The following is a 16,627-nucleotide window of genomic DNA, read 5'->3' on the forward strand; positions in this document are numbered from 1 at the left end:
GAACATGACATGTAGGCATCATTAGATACTCCTTAACTACGAGAAAGGTGACCTTGACCATGGATGTACCCACTGGAGAGTAAAAGACAGGAAATCAAATGGGCCAGAAATGCTCTTTAAGACTTCTGCCTTGAGAGTCTTCAAAATTTTCCCCTACTTGTGAGTGACAAGCTGCTCATGACAAGCTTTTTCCTTCTAAGACTTCCAAAAAAGATTTGGTTTGTTTTTTCCTTCCTCTCAGATGATCATTCTTGAAAATTATTTTTTTCCCTTCTAGATAGTTTTCCAACCTGATAATCCTAACTGCACAACAACAGTATTTGAATTAAGTGATTCAGAAAAATAAGTTTTGCATATCTTGTTACGACAGCATCTGAATCTAGTGGATCCAACGTTTAGTGGATGTTTAGCCAACATCAAAACATCTAGTGGATGTTTATTTTCAAATTCAAATTAAAAGCTAAATGAAAGTTAATTTTTTCCCGTTGTCTGAGTATCTTGAGATAAAATCTGACTTCACAAAAGTGACTTGCTTACCTTAATTTCTTTTTCATTTGCCAGGGTTTAGTTCTCTTAAATTCAAGGGTTTATGGGCTAAAACTCTAAGAAAAAAACCCAAACTAATAAATTAATAAAAATATAGATCCATATCTGAAACAGAAAAGGGAAGGGAAATAAAAATCTGTTGTTTGAATCATTTCTAAGGTCAGGATGGTATAATACTACTCTGAAAGAGAAACTAGGAAAGCCAAAGTAGGAATTGGATGAGGCAGAAGATACTTGTCTTTTCCACATATTTATTCATTATGAAAGGTGGCATGTGGATGACATCTACTCCCAACTTCCCGCTTCACTAGTCAGACTGGCCTAAATGGATTTGTTTTTTAATTTCCAGACACAACTTTTATACTGAAAGTGGCCCTTGCTCTGTGTTCTGGGGGTTCCAGAAAACAGTGGCCAAAGCTGACTAGAAGTCTACAGCTTCTCTCTAGCAATTTCCACCTGTGTGGTCATGTGTATCTTGCCCAATTCCCAAAAATCTTTACATGCTGCCAAGCCTATGAAACATTCTCAGACTTTAAGTAACTTCTTACATGATTGATTCCTCAGGGCTGGACTGCAATCTGCGTGGGAAGTTGTTATTCTCTGTAGCCCTATTGTTCAAACCTTTTTATCTTTTCAGCAGAGACAGCAAAATTACCTTGTTTTACAGGGAAGAGGGCACTACAGTGATTCCCAGGAAGATTTTTCAAACTCCATGTGCTTTCTCCAAAATAATTTTTCAGGAACACATACTTAATATACATGATGACAGAGTAATTTCCCACAAGGCTTTTCTGGGAAGCATCAGGTAATAACCACCTGGCTCTACTTCTGGCCAGTCATTTAGCTCAGGCTCTGGCTGCTTTAGTGTCTCACCACAATGTGTTTTCTACAGAACTGTCCCAACACTTTTTGTATTCCCTTTCAGGCATGTATCTGAGGTGTTCAAAGTGGAGAAGTAGAGCAGACTGAGGCAGCTGATTCATCCTGGTGATGCTAATGGTCAGGATGCTGTAGCCCTCCTCAGTTAGTCTAGGAAAATGCAGGAGAACAAGCAAATAGATACCCCTCTTCTGCTTACAGACTTGAGAGACATCTCTATGTACCCCCCAAGTATTTGTGCTATGAAATTTCTGGTGTCTTTTTTCCAAAAAGCAGCTCCAACATTGTTCACACTGGGAATTTGAACAATTAACTCTTTGTGAGTCGGTCATCATATTTAGAAAGTTCTTTTTCTTCCCTTTGCCTTTGATTGGTCATGTTACTTTTGTTCGAATTTTTGTTCTGCTTATTTTCACACCATGCATTAACCTCTTACAGGAAATAAATGTAGTGTTAAAAATGCAAAATCCTGGTTCATGATTATGAATTATGCAGTCATTTGTTATTTTAAATACTAATAGGAAACCAATACACATTTTATTATTTATTTATCACTAGATCCAGACTCATATAAAATGTGTTTTAACAAGGACTCTGTTTTATCCTAGCTTTCATTGCTGTCTGCATGTATATGCAATACGACTATTTTATTAGCTTCTGTGAGATCTTTGATGTGCCCGTTTCCAAACACTCGTGTAGCTTTATTTTTCTTACCAATACTCTTATTACCAAGTAGGTATATATTCCTTTTTACTTCTGAGGCACTTCAGAAAAATCCCAATGCTTTACATCATGAAAAATTACAAGGAAAATACTTTATCTCATGATCATAAAACAAAAGAGAGGATAAAATAGGCAATGCACATAAATGATTATGCCAAGTCTTAAAAATCTAAGGTTTGTATTTGTGGAAGAGAGCTCACTGAGGAATTATGGAGAACTTGAGTGATAACAACAATTTTAAAGAGCTATTTTACTGTCAAAGAAATGCCCTGTTTCTTCTTTTGTGTGAACAAGTTGAACATGACCAGGGAGCTGTTCATATTGTTGGCCTAGATAGCATTAAGTAAATAAGAAATAGTCTCTTTTTTTTTTTCAGCTTTTCCTGCAGAGCTGACACTAATTTGGGATAGAGAGTAGGTTCTCTCCTTTCTGTAATCACTAGCAGAGATACATGTGATACATCATTTTGTTTCCCCTGTGGAGACCTGTTGACAATAGTAAAGAATAGAAATATCATGGTTTGAAGGAAATGTAGTTGCAAATAATTGAATAGAATCAGTGAGTCTATACAGAGCCTTTACTAGTGGTGATAATGCAAGTGAAAGACAAAATTCATCTTGATTCTGGGCCAGTGATAAACTTCTCAGAATTGGCTTTTTTTTAATTTTTTTTTTTTTATTATTCTAACTTCTGAGTGAAGTGGTTCAGTCTGATTGCATGAGGCAATAAATGTGACCCCAATGCTTTCAAAAAACTGTTTTGCAAAAACATTAGGATTTTTGAAACATCAGAAGGAAAAGGAAAAAAAGTTGTTGGAAACAGCTAGAAAACTGGTTTCTCTCTCCAGCAAAATTACTTTATAAAGGAATTGATGAAGGAAGAACTACAAGTAGAAGAATAAAGACAGTAATTTTGAGTGGTTTGTCTGCACAGGGCTGTTGGTACACTCAGGTGACCCAAAGGGGTCAAGCAAAATTGTATGACTAGTGTCAGCAGGAGTTTTGTGAGATATATTTACATTTCTCTGTTATTTCTGGAAAGTGTGTTCTGGTCAGTTAGTCACAGTTTCTCTTTGCTAGGCATTCCATCAGTGTTTTAGGTGCTTGGTATCTGCCCCAACCAAGGCATTCACTGCTGGGTTCAGTGGGTAAGACAGTGACTGCCAAAAGACAAGAGTTAGGACAAAGAACAGTGTGAAACAGCTTTAAGCAGAGATTTCCAGAGCTATGCAAATCTAGAAAATTAAAAGGAGAGGGCTCCACTGGCCTTGGCAACAATTACATTAGTTCACAGGAGTGAAAGCAGGTTTGTGGTTGTGGAGCAATTTCAAGGTGAGTTCCTTTCAGGTGAGGGACTGGCAATTTAACTGGCTGGCAAGGGCTTCAGCACTTACTAATGGAAGGCAATAGTACTGATTTTGGATCTAGAAGTGAGGTCCATAAATTTGTATTCCAGAAAAATACCCCAAGATGCTATAGAAAAGAGTGCAGCTACTTAGCCTTATGCCTTTTCCACTTCCCAATGACCTCTCTTACCTAAAAACTGAGGTAAACACAGGATTCCACCTCCTGGCTTTCTCTCAGGGAGTGTCTCCAACCACAGTTTGTGTGCACACTCACTGTCAGAGCCTCCCTGCTGCCCTAAGCCTTGCTCCAGAGTAGCTCTACTTGAAGCTGCAATGTCTTCCTAAGCCATTTTAATTATTGCTTTCCTCTGCTACGTAAATCTGTGAGGATGAACAGGTTAGTAATACTCTATTTCTGCCCAAAGGAGAAACAAGAACTGAAATAGTATTTCAGTTGAAACTGGCTTGTTGCTCACAAGCATTGTTTTCCCGTCTTCCTCCCAAGGTGGCCATAGCTGGTGCAGCCCATTGTTTTGAGTTCTCCAGGTGCTCAGCAGCCTTGCTGCCCATGGCAGCACCAAATGAGTCAGACAGGATAGGCTGAACTGGCTTTTTATTTTCACTCACATCCTGGCTTGTAGGGGTGACTGAAAAAGACAATGTGCTAAGGTACAGAAAGTGGTTTAAATATGTATTCTTTGAAAATTTCCATTACAGGGTCCAGAGGTGGAAGTCCAGACAGGCAAGGGGTTTTGTCTGGCAGTGACATCCAGTCTCCTCTGCAGCTGCAGCACTCAGGACTCACTTTGAGCTAAGATGTTTGGGGTTCTGCCATTGCTGGCCTGATCAGAAGGACATTCTAGAACCTGAGATGCTTTGTTAGGTCCTTGCTTTCATTTTCTAGCATAAAAAATAATCACACACAGTTTTGTCCTCATATTCAACTCCACCTTTGAATTCACACCCCATTTTCTGTGGTTTATGGCAGATGGCAACTACATCCTTTTTCTCCGCTTTCATTCTGCTGCATCAAACAAGCCAAGCTCTGGTTACCTCCTAAAAGAGACTGCTCTTTTCCTTGGCTGTGCTGACAAACTCTCTCTAGACACGCTGGATTAATTGCTGCTCGCTGAAGAAGGCAGCTCACACCGAAATGTGATCCCTCAAGGCGATGGCCAGACCTGCTGGCACGAACACTTCACTTCCCTGCCACAACTCTCCATTTACACATCCTAAGTAGGTGATTTTTGTGCCATTGCTTCATTTTGGTAATGATGCTCCTTGTGTAGCTGTCTTGCATTGTTCGGTTCCTCAGTCACTTCCATACAATGACCCCATACCTCACTCTTATACCATTTCATTCCTTTCTAACAGCAATGCTTTCCTTTTTGCTTTTTTTAATCTCATTGGTTTGCTGTTTTTTATTTCTTTTTTTAAAAAAAAAAAATAAAGGAAAATATGAAACAAAGACTAGTTCCAAGGATAATATCCCAGGATGTCATCGGTAGCCTCCCTCAGCTCAGGACTTTGCATTTATCACTACTTAACACTGTTTCCCCCTGTGTTTGTGCTTTGTCTTCATTGAAGTTCCCCTAAATTCTAGTCTTCTCCAGAACTGCTAATAATTTCATTCCAGGCTCTGCACTAAAGTCTGTTATTCAGCATCAGCAATAAAACATTTCTTTGCCCAGAGCACCAAGCATCTCAAAAAAGGCAAATGTCGACTGCCAGTACAAAACTCACACTTAATCTTGCTTTCATCGTTGACTTTTTATAGAGTTTGAACCTAAGTAGCTTTGAGATCAAAATAGTGGCCTGCATTTTCCTGGAACATTTTTTTCTTTGCCGTTTCCATGGTATGGAACATTCTAAGAAGTGGAAGAATTTCCTTTTTCATAGCCATCTGTTACCACGTTTACTTTCACAACTGCAATGCAATGCTCTCTCCTTCTTTCAGTTTTGGAGTCTCTGGGACTGAGAGAATTTGCAACTCTTGACCTTTCCAGCACTTCACTTGAGGGAATTTCTACTTACCATTAATATTATTTGTCCTGCCCCCATCCCTTTTAATATCATCACTGGAAAAACACCACCAAAAACCTGATTGTAAACACCAGTTATGTTTACTTAATAGTGACCCACGTAGAGCATAAAAATATAGCTGGACTTGGCTGAGGTTTTATCCAGGTCAAATTCCCTTCATGCAGCCTGGGCTCAAATAAGAAGCTGGGTTTATTACCGTAGGCGTTTCCCGGAGAGCGCCAATCTTTGGATTTAGCTCCTCATTAGATTTTACACCATGGGACGAGCATCCTTTGAAAATCCTTATTGGGAGCCCCTCCTTTCGTTCCTCCACCTGGCTACTGAGACAACCAGCAGTCCCGACGGCCGAACCGAGTGCTGAACCGTGCCAGGCTGTGCGCCCGCTCCCACCGCCGATCCCATCGCCGCCCGCTCCCACCGCCGATCCCACCGCCGCCCGATCCCACCGCTGCCCGCTCCCATCGCCGCCCGCTCCCACCGCCGATCCCATCGCCGCCCGCTCCCACCGCCGATCCCATCGCCGCCCGCTCCCACCGCCGATCCCATCGCCGCCCGCTCCCACCGCCGATCCCACCGCCGCCCGCTCCCACCGCCGATCCCACCGCCGCCCGCTCCCACCGCCGATCCCACCGCCGCCCGCTCCCACCGCCGATCCCATCCCCGCATCCCTGTATCCCGCAGGTGCGCGGGGCCCGCGCCCCTTCCCGCCGCGGGGGGCGTGGCCTGAGGGACGGGGCCCGCCCATTGGCCAGAGGCGTAGGAAGGGGCGTGGTTTACCCGCGATGGGCGGGGCCTGAGCCTCGCTCGGCTCTCTGGGCTGCGGGCTGGCGCGGGAGGCCCGGGCGGCGGGCGCTGCGCTCGGCCGAGAGCAGGTAGGGCTGGGGCAGGGCTGGTGCTTCCCGGGGCTCTCCCGGCGCTTCCCGGGGCTCTCCCGGCGCTCTCCATCCTCCTCCGGCGCGTAGTGGGGGCCGTCGTGGCGGTGCAGGGACCGGCGCAGCGGGCGGGCCGCAGCCGGCCTGGCCCCCCCCGCCCGGCTGCGGCACACGGGCCGGGGGGACGGGCGCGGCCCGGGCGGTGTCACCGCGGCTCCGGGAGGGTCTGCTCTGGTCCCTCCCCGTGAGAGAGAGGGGAGCTGGGGAGGTGGCCAGGGAGAATCTGCCTGGAGAGTGCGGGACCTGAGCTCCCTGGAACTTCCAGCTTGTCAAAGCGCCTGGCCGGTGGAGGTCACAGAGGTGCGGGTCAGGAGCATCTTTCTTATGAGGAGAGACTGTGGGAGCTGGGCCTTTGTAGTCCGGAGGACACAGACGGGGTCTCATCAATGCATGTAAATATCTCAAAGTGCCAAGGGGATGGTGCCAGACTCTTTCCAGTGGTGCCCAGTGTCAGGACGAGGAGCAGTGTCTGTAAACTAAAACACAAGAAGTTCCACCTCAGCATGAGGAGGAATTTCCTTACATTGAAGGTGGCAGAGCACTGGCACAGCTGCCCAGGGAAGTTAAGGGCTCTCCATCCCTGGAGACATTCAAACCCCACCTGGACACGTTCCTGTGTCACCTGCTGCAGGTGACCCTGCCTTGGCAGGGGTTGGACTGGATGATTTCCAGAGGTCCCTTCCAATCCTGACAGTTCAGTGAATCTGTGAAAACACTGCCGTGTTGAAAGAGGGCCCTGCGAACCATCCAAATTGCGGTTTTACCTACATGTGTATAGCATGTCTACCACTCGTGCTGTATGTTCTGGGGTGGGCAGGTGATGTATATGCAAGAAACTTGTTCTCTGAACTTTATTTTTCTTGAGCAAATCTAAGTACATGATAAGGAGTCCATTATACATAGTTGTCAAAAATAGCATCACATTTGTGGCAGGTTCAGCTATCAAAGTCAAGAGCAACTGTATGTTGTGGCTCGAAGTGCTTTAGCATTTGCGAGTTCTTACAGCAGTTGCAGAAAAGCTTTGTGCTTTAACACAAGTTACAAACTAAAGTACATAAAAAAGTTGGGTCCTCTATTATGGAACTTTTTTTATGTGTATATGCAGAGCTACCGCGCATTCCAGTGTAATGTGTGGATATCAAGAAATCTGTAGTTGCTGTTCAGTTTTGTCAACAAAAGGGTGTGTGCATCTGATGAGTCTTTGACTTTTTTTCCCTGATATTTCTGTGTTTTTGTTTTCAGATATAATTCAGTTGGAAAAACATATGGCTGGCAAATAGTAAGTATGATAGTCTCTGCTGTGCTAAACTGTGCTCTGTGGTTGTTTGGCAGTGCTGTGAACAGAAAAATTCTCTTTTCTTTCATGTAATTTCTCTAGTAGTTTCTGCTCTTAAGCTCTTTTACTAATACAGGAAAGTTACTGCTCTTTTGGAAGGCCTCCCATTCCACTGCACCAGGACTTTCCAGATGAATCTTGGTGGAAAGTATGTGTTGGGTATTGTTAATACCTCAGGCACTTTTGATATTGCTTACAACAGAAGTCATTATGAGGATGGTGTGGGGATGCCTTTTTACTTCCTTTGAAGTACTTTCCAGCCTTTTTCTTGGCCTTTCCAGGGGTGGTGTATGTGTGTGGTGTTAGCTAGCTGGGAAGCTTTTTCACCTGAGCTGGCAGCCTCTGGAGGTGGCAGTGGGTGAAGAATGTGTTGTCTTGACATTGCCGTGGTTCAGTGCCGTGTCATGTGCTACATTTCTAGAGCCAGGTGAAAACCCTGCACTGTGGGGATGTGCACACTTCCACTGGAGGTGTTGGCACTCCTGTGGACATATAAATTCATTCTTTATGGAGTTGGGTCAGCATCTGCATTGTAGCCTTTGAGTCCTTGTGCCACCTACCTGACAGGGTTGTTTCCCTGCCTGCTTTGCTTTGGCAGAATACAGATGGTGTTCTTGTCTCTGGTCCTGCAGAGTAAAAGATGCCCTGGCTACTTGCACAGGTTATGTTGTGTTTGGTCTGCTTTCCTTTGTGCCATAAACACTCTTTCTTGTATTAATGTTGAAATGTCTTCGTTGATTTCAAGTTCCAACAGCTTACGTTGTCCTACTTCACAAAATCTCACCTTTTCCTGCTGCCATCTGCTCTATCAGATCTGGCTACTTTTCACTGTGTTTCCTCTGTTCCCTCAGCACAGGGCTGTGCAAAAAGCTTTTAATTTCTTTTGTGTCTTTTTCTAGCTTAAGAGGCTCAGCTAATATGTCTTCTTTACTCATATACTCCTTTGTGCATTTAATGAGAGCTTTGAGGTGCTGCCTGTGAGAAACTTGTGAATTCATGTGTCTTACAAAGCTTTGTTTTATTTTGCCGTAGCCTCTAAAGAAATATCAGATGGTAGCAGATTTATTTCACTGTTGCACTTCAAAAGCAATTTAATTAGGTATTTGCAGCTTAAGGGACTTTCTAGTCTGTCACACAGGAAAGCTGTTGTCATCTTTATGACAGCTATTAAGCCATTGAAATGTAAACTCTTAACTTTTCCTGACTCTAAGAAAATATTAATTGAAATAATTAGAGATATTTTTGGCCTTGTTGAATGAAAGAACATGTAAGCCAATGCAATTTGATAATGCTGTGGGGAAAAAATAGTCATGTCCTTCCAGTGGCCTCCTCCTTGATCTTCATGCCAGAACAGGAGTTTGTACAGCTGTACAAGACTAAGGAACTAGTTGGGAGAAAAATGAGCATTTTTCACATGGATTTTTATTTCCAACTTGAGCACAAGGTGAACTGTGTATGATGGGCAGGAAAAGGAGGCTTTAATTTATTTACTTCAGGATTAGCATCTGTAATGCACTGCTAAAATTTCTTTTTTATTAGCATGTAGATTGTGAGGTCCCAAGTACTGTGACAGATTTATCTGGGGAAATACCAGACTGAATCTATGCATATAGCTTGTTGTGGGTTAGATACGAAACCCAAAATAAGTTTTTATTTTAGTTTTTCATATTTGCTTGGGTATAAATTAAATATAATAAAAACAAACATTCCTTGAAGCTCCACAACTTCTTTCTGTCAAGCATGCTGGCTAAACAAATTCCTGAGAAAAGAGCACTGTATAGGAATCTCCAGAATTATATAATCTCCAGAATACTGAACAACCTACAAAAATGTAGGTTGTTCAGTAGAAATGTTGCTTTTACCCCAAGTGTTTAATAATGATCATTCAAGATGCAGGATTTCAATTTTTAAACAGAGATGTAGCCTCTGATGGTGCAATCATGTCTGTTTCTCTTAAGAAAAGTGATTTTTTTGTTATTTGTTAATGAATTTGCCTGATAAAATGTCTTACAAGTGGTAGCCATGTATCCTCTGATCTTAACCTGTGAACCATAACTAGGATGTAACTTGGGCTGGTTGTTAAATTTTGTCACTATAACTCTCCAACCATTTAGTCTTGGTTCTCTCTCCTAGATTGCTGTAAGGCCTGGGAAGTTGGCTGGAAACAACACGAGGGTGAAGGTTACAACGCTGTGGTAAGTGTGCTATTTTAAAACATCGAGGAGAAGAGCTGGGAAAGGAGCTGATATGGAATCGTGAGTCCAGGAGTGAATCACTTGGTGATGAATTGTCTGCAGCTGTGTGTGGGAAGATGAAAGAGCTGAGAATTTAAAAAGAGGAGGCAGCAGTAGCTGGCAGCATGTTCTTGCTCGTGGTGAAGGGAGGGAATGTGCGTGCAGAGTATGAGGGCAGGTACTTGATGCTTTACATTTTCATAAAGCTGTGAAACACACTAATCCATTTATCCTCAGTGTGTGTTTGCTAATTAGAGAATGAATATTTTCTTTACTGCTCAAGTGGGAAATTGGGGAGAAATATGATGTTTTCCATTAGTTATGTGCAGGTTTAGTGGTAGAACTCCAAACTAGAAGCTGGCTAATCTTGACAGCATGATAACCATTAATAACCTTTATGAGCTTGGTTAATTTATTAGTTTGTAAGAATGTAATGGCAGTAATAGGTTGTTTGCAGATTTAAAATTTTAGTCTCATTGCATATTATATCTTACTATGATAGAACCAATCTAAAGTTTTTCCAATGAGGTTATTTATTGATTTTTGTCCTCCTAAAGTAACTTTCTAGAAGATGACCATAGAGGATCTCCCAGAATCTTCCTTTGAAGGAGGTTCCCTCATTGAAAGAGAACAATTCTTATTCCCAAACTCTGAAACATCTGTTACTTTTTCAGTTGCTGCAGCACCAATGCCTTCAGATTGTGGTATGTACTTTAAACAGAAAATGAATTTGTGATCAGCAGAAAATAAATCTGAATAATAAATTTTAAGAAAAGCTGTCAACTCTTAGTTATTTCTTTGCAGAAAAAGCTTTCTTATTAAATGGATTCTCTGTTAAATGAAAGATGAAGACCCATGCTTTTTGCATTTTTCTTATTGCATACACTATAAATTATATCTTTTCCTTTATATAGTAATGTGCATGTGTGGTCATATTTGTAGCTCTTTCACATCTCAGTGTGGAATTGGATATTGTGTTAAGATGTAAAATTGGAGTAAGTAAGGGAAGTTAATCTACACCATGAATTTAAAACATCTTGAGTTACACTTTTTCTTATGTAAATGATGTACTAGAAGAGGATATTTCTGTTGGAAGTGTACATTTTTGTAGTGGTAAGGACCATAAAGTGAGCAGTAGAAAATTAGTGTCAAGTATCACTGATAGCTGTCAGAATAATGTTTGTCTTCAGTAACTGTCTTCACATGTATAAATTATGATAAAATTTCTAACAGTATATAATGTGTCAAAATGTCACCATAGGTAAGGAGCTTTACTGATAGCTACAATTACAATGCCTTTGAATTTAATCCCTCCACCTGTGTTTCCCATGCATTGATCAGAGCAATCAGCTGCATTCAGGAAAAAAAAAATTATAAATATATGCAATGTTCTGTCTTTGACAGACTCAGTATTCTTGAGACTCATTTTATAAGTTAACTCAGGTTGGGAGTGTAAGTGTTCCTTATGATATATTTCAGTACATGAACACGTGTTCTAGCATGGTTTGGCCCTGTTCTCATCACTTATGTCTCCTAGTCTGCTCTAAGTACTGCCATGATTTATTCCATTCTGCTTTCTTATCCATTAGATAAAGTTTCAAGTTGCCTTCTTTAAATATTGTTTTGTTGTGGTATCTTCTAATAACTCTATGATTTCACTGCTGTCTGTTCTACCTGGCTTCTGCCTACTCATTTAATAAAAAAAAAAATCCTTTTATAGGAGATTGCTGTGTAACACTAACATTGCTGATCTGGGTGAAGGAAGTTAAACCATTACAGAGAGAGATTCTCAGTCTTTACATTCAGTGCATTTATTTTTCCTTAATGCAGTTGAGCACTGTAATTAATACTTGGGAAAGAGAGGGGGAGAACGTAATATTTTAAAGTATCTACATACCATTGCCATCCCTTCATGGGATTCATTGCTTCAGCAGATTTTCTGTAGCATTGCTTTGGTTTGCAAAGACTACAGCTGATCACCTGTTAAGCACTTAGGGTGGTTGTTATTAATACTTGATACAGTCTCACATTTTTTTCTTACCATGCTGATTGTGAGAGTTGATCTCTGATAGACAATTTGGATCAGGTTTGTGGCTAGAAATCTTCCTGGCAGCGTAAGAACTGTGAGTATCATGCAGGGTCATTAATCTTGTAGCCTAGTTGTCTGTTTACTTCATAGCTTTCAGCTGTAGATCAGCTGTGGTTTATGTGGCAGGTAAATATTGGTGGTAAATCAGTAGATGTGTTGATGCATGGGATGTAGGGAAGAAGCACACTTCATGTAGTGCTGGGAGATAAAGGATTTGGGTTTTTTTAATATGCTAGGTGCAAATAAAAATCCATGTTAAATGTCAGTGAAGTTGTCCTCCTTTTCCATTCTTGTTGGATCAGGGCGATGCAGTTTGAGGAACTCTAAATAACCAGGAAGCAAACTCTGTGTGTGCTTTTATCTGTTAATCCAATCTAGAGGTCAGGTATGCTGGTTTTGGGGAAAGGTTGGGATGATTCACCCAGGGGTGGTTTATGCCATGTCACACACCCAGATGGCTGATGGTATTTGTTGCTTAACCTGTCTGTCCTGTCTGAGTGTGGTGAATCTCTGAGGGATGTGAGCTGAGTTGTGCATTTATCCAAAACATGTTTAAAAGGCAACTCCCTGATAGCTGCAGCAGGGGTAAAAGTTAAGTGTATGCCATGATTCATTTGCTGATGGCAGTGAACTCTGCTTCCATTCCCTCTCCTCATAGCCATTGCTAATCCAGATTCTTTCATATAATTTTCCAGAGTTGTAAGAAATTTCACAGATTTAAAATAGAGGATGTGTATAACATGCACATACACCTGTGAGTAATGTGATGTATACTTTTATAATAAGGTGTGTGTTACATACTTACAGTTTGGGTTGCCTGAAAGAACATGAGGCTTAAAATCCTTACAAGTGTCTTTTTTCTTTTTTCTTTTTTTTTTTTCTGGTCTTGGTTTGGTGCTTTAATTTTTGAAGGTGTTTGTTTCCTGCAGCTGCCACCAGCTGGGATTGATGCATTCATAAAACACTGAAAATAGCAGAGGTCACAGAATGTCTTCCTGATTAGACTGTGTATGTTTATATTTTAGTATGTTCTATGTAAATTGTGATGGAGGAAGAAGAAGAAGGAAGACATTTTCTCTCTGCTATTCTTTGCCTCCGAGTTTGAAAAACTAGATAAGTGTTAAATGTCAAGATTTTACATAAGGATTCTTTTTCTTTAAACAGAGTTTTCCTTCTTCGATCCCAATGATGCAGCATGCCAAGAAATACTCTTCGACCCCAAAACATCAGTTTCTGAATTGTTTGCTATCTTAAGGCAGTGGGTTCCACAGGTTCAGCAAAATATTGATATTATTGGGAATGAGGTGAGATACAAATGAAGATCCTTGAGTGCTCTCAATGTTAAATACAGTCTTGATAGTGAATAAAACCAGTTAATTCAGAAGCAGAATTTATCATAAATGCAGATACAGTTTCTGCCTCTTAACAGGTAGTGACTGATCATACCTCATATTCTACATGTTGTCAGCTTTTACTTGGAAAAAGAAAGATGATGGATAAAATTCAGTACATTTGCAGAGATGGTATAAACAACGTTTCTCTCAAGACAGTTGTGTTGAGTGAGACCCTTCACCTTGGTGTTTCAGTTTCCTACTTAGCAGTAATCCCAAACTCCCAATATATGAAGTTACTGTTGAAGCTTGACCTTAAGGACAATCTTTCCTAGACACAAAATATATTTCTAGTATTTCCATCCTACTTATTTTTCTTCTGGACATGTGGGGTTTTCTGGACATGTGGGGAAGTCTAGTGAAGATAAACCCTACCATATTATAACTGGGGGCTTCTTTTGGGATGTGTGGGAGTGGGGTGGGTAATTGTTGAGAGATCAAAGAACAAGGGAAGAGCTTCATAAATCATCTTCCTATGCAGTTAACTGCTTAACTTTTTAGCATGTGAAGTATATGTTATTTAATCTGTAAATAATGAGGGTTCATTATGATGCTGTTTATTACATTTGTGTATGTTGCTCTGTTTTGCAATTAGAGTTTTTTCTGGCAGGCTTCTTTGTTACTAGTCATTGCAATGAATCCAGGAGTCAATATATCTGAAATAACTTAGGAAATAGCAGTGATGTCAGAGATATGCCAGAGCTAAAATGTACTTGTTTTCCACTTGCCTGTCAGATCATTAAAAGGGGTTGCAATGTGAATGACAGAGATGGACTGACTGATATGACCCTCCTGCATTATACTTGCAAATCAGGGGCTCATGGCATTGGTGAGTAAAAAAAAAAGTCAGAGATGTACAAACCTGATTGACTCACATAAGCTTATCCTACTGACTGTAACAGAATTTTTCCTTGCAGTAGATTTTTTTTTTTCATGTTTGGTTTTCTTTCTTCTAGTGGCCATGAGCAAGGAAAGTGCAGAACTGCAGCAATAGCCATAGGGAGCAAGAGTTAATAGTTCTAGGTATTAGAGACAGTGGTGCCAGCTTAAAACAGATACATCATGTAGCAAAGACAGTTTCAGACTGGTGCAAGCTGCAAGTTCGCTGTAGTTTTTGGTGTAGTTTTCTTACAGCAGAACATTTAGGTGACTGGCTGTTCTCTTTGTTTTGTTTCTTTCACCCTGTTCATGTCAGAAGAGAACAATGGACTTCATTTGCATTATTATGGTCATAAATACTGGAAATGAGAGCACATTTAACTCTGTTTGAACACCCCTGTTAACTTTTCTATATTGTGTTACTTCTTCATTGACCTGGGCTCGCTTCTCCTCTGAGTTTGAGAGAAGTCTGGCATAGGTTGTCTTCCCTGGTGTTGGCAGATCTTTTAACATAAAATTCAGCATTGTGATGTGCAGTTCTTCTATCAGATACTAAAACTCCTGGATTTGATGGCTGACCCAGTACTTATATTAGTGAAAAACAGATGGTGTTATTATACACTAGAGATCTCAGCTCTTTATGATAAAGGGCAAAGATTTTTGTATCCTAATCCTAAAAAGAAAGGCATAGTTATAGTTCTGTTGTGAGCTTGAAGGGCCTAATGTACATTTTGTATTACACATAGACATGTGTGTTTTTTCAGGTAAAAAAAAAAAAAAATCACTAATGTGTACTTTACAAAAATTACCCTGCAGGTGATGTTGAAACTGCTGTAAAATTTGCAACACAGCTTATTGATTTGGGTGCTGACAGCAGCTTACGCAGCCGCTGGACAAATATGAATGCCTTGCATTACGCTGCCTACTTTGATGTTCCAGAACTGATCAGTGTTATTTTGAAAAATGCAAAGCCAAAAGGTAAGCTTTGTGACCTTTGTTTCATGTAGTTGTCCATATTTTGTACATTCTAAGCTGATATGTAGTGGTCTGTATGTGTGGTGTTCACTTATCCATGATACATAAATAATTTTGTATTCTTCTATTCAGCCTCATTGGTTCATTTTTCTCTTAACCTATTTTTAGTGGTTTACTGTACTGTTCCTATTGCTGGTTTTTAAATTTAAGCTTTGTACTTCTATTGTACAAGGGAATAGAAGTTTCAAATAGACTGGAAAGCAAACAGGTTAATCTTAAATTATTGAGAACTAAAATAATGTTTTCAGAAAACCAAAGATACAACTATTCCAGTAAAATCTTGTGGTGTTTAAGGTTGCTTAAACATTGAGAAGAATATTTGAAATGTGGGGAGAAGATTAAAGGAATAGTGGAGATTTGGCAATTTCATGTGGCAAACCTGTGACTGTGGCAATTTTGACATGCTCTTTTTCCCCATTCCTCAGCTGTGTAGAAGGTTTAAGGAACAATTTGACTTTAGTGTTTGCTGTAAATAGGTAACACCTTTTGCAATCATACTGTGAAGTATTGGTAATTGGAGCCCTACATATACTAATGCAAATACAGAAATGGTGTTAAACCAGAACTGTTTGGTTCTAATTTGGTCAGGACAGCAAAACCAGTAAGCATCTTTATCACTAAAATTGTACAAATGTGAATTTGTTTGACTGAGCATCCTTCTGATTGCCCCAATTTGCAAAAGGATTTTTAATCTAGGGACTCTGTCTTAACAGTTTGAAAAGCTGGTAGGTTTTTGGAGTACCCAGGGCTTGCTTACCACATCTTGAATCTCCATGCAGGTAGTTGTTAGGCAGTGCTGTTACTGGTGTGACTTGCTTGGGAGGTGACGAGTGTGGGTTGGTAACAAAAGACAAAATCACAGTACAGTAGTTAAGTCCACATCACATTTCAATAGCCTGGCGTCCATAATTTGCATCAGCAGGTTTTAGGTCTCCTTTCAGACCTTATTTGCATTTGGTGTTCTCCTCCTGTGCAGTTCCTACAGAAGGGTTGGGATTTTGCTCAGATTTCCAAGGAAACCACTCTGGTTAAATGTCTTGGCAGTTGGCAATTCTTGGATAAGCAGCTGATGTTCTTTACCTCAGGAAACAGATAAAATTATTTGCCCTGTGATATGGAAACAATGGATAGTCTGAATTTATAAAATAATTTAAGCTTCATACTTCATCAGGGAGTTTGCAGAGAAGGAAGAACA

General features: G+C 40.7%; 1 protein-coding gene across 6 annotated transcripts in view; it reads left to right on the plus strand.

The window, feature by feature from the left end:
- The first annotated feature begins 6,322 nt into the window (after window positions 1-6,322).
- CLIP4 (CAP-Gly domain containing linker protein family member 4) overlaps window positions 6,323-16,627 on the plus strand; it is a 31,494-nt gene continuing 21,189 nt past the window's right edge. Inside the window, exons 1-7 of one of the 6 annotated variants that reach the window (XM_015623082.2) lie at window positions 6,334-6,408; window positions 7,711-7,747; window positions 9,938-9,999; window positions 10,596-10,742; window positions 13,292-13,431; window positions 14,254-14,347; window positions 15,214-15,375. In XM_015623082.2, coding sequence (XP_015478568.1) covers window positions 10,610-10,742; window positions 13,292-13,431; window positions 14,254-14,347; window positions 15,214-15,375 — 529 coding nt within the window. In that variant the 5' untranslated portion in view covers window positions 6,334-6,408; window positions 7,711-7,747; window positions 9,938-9,999; window positions 10,596-10,609. Of the gene's footprint in view, window positions 6,409-7,710; window positions 7,748-7,813; window positions 7,953-9,937; window positions 10,217-10,595; window positions 10,743-13,291; window positions 13,432-14,253; window positions 14,348-15,213; window positions 15,376-16,627 lie in introns of those variants that run through there. The other 5 variants (XM_015623081.2, XM_015623078.2, XM_033513263.1 and 2 more) reach the window with 5 other exon arrangements.

This window comes from Parus major, chromosome 3 (assembly GCF_001522545.3).
Source record: "Parus major isolate Abel chromosome 3, Parus_major1.1, whole genome shotgun sequence".
NCBI classification, from domain to species: Eukaryota; Metazoa; Chordata; class Aves; order Passeriformes; family Paridae; genus Parus; species Parus major.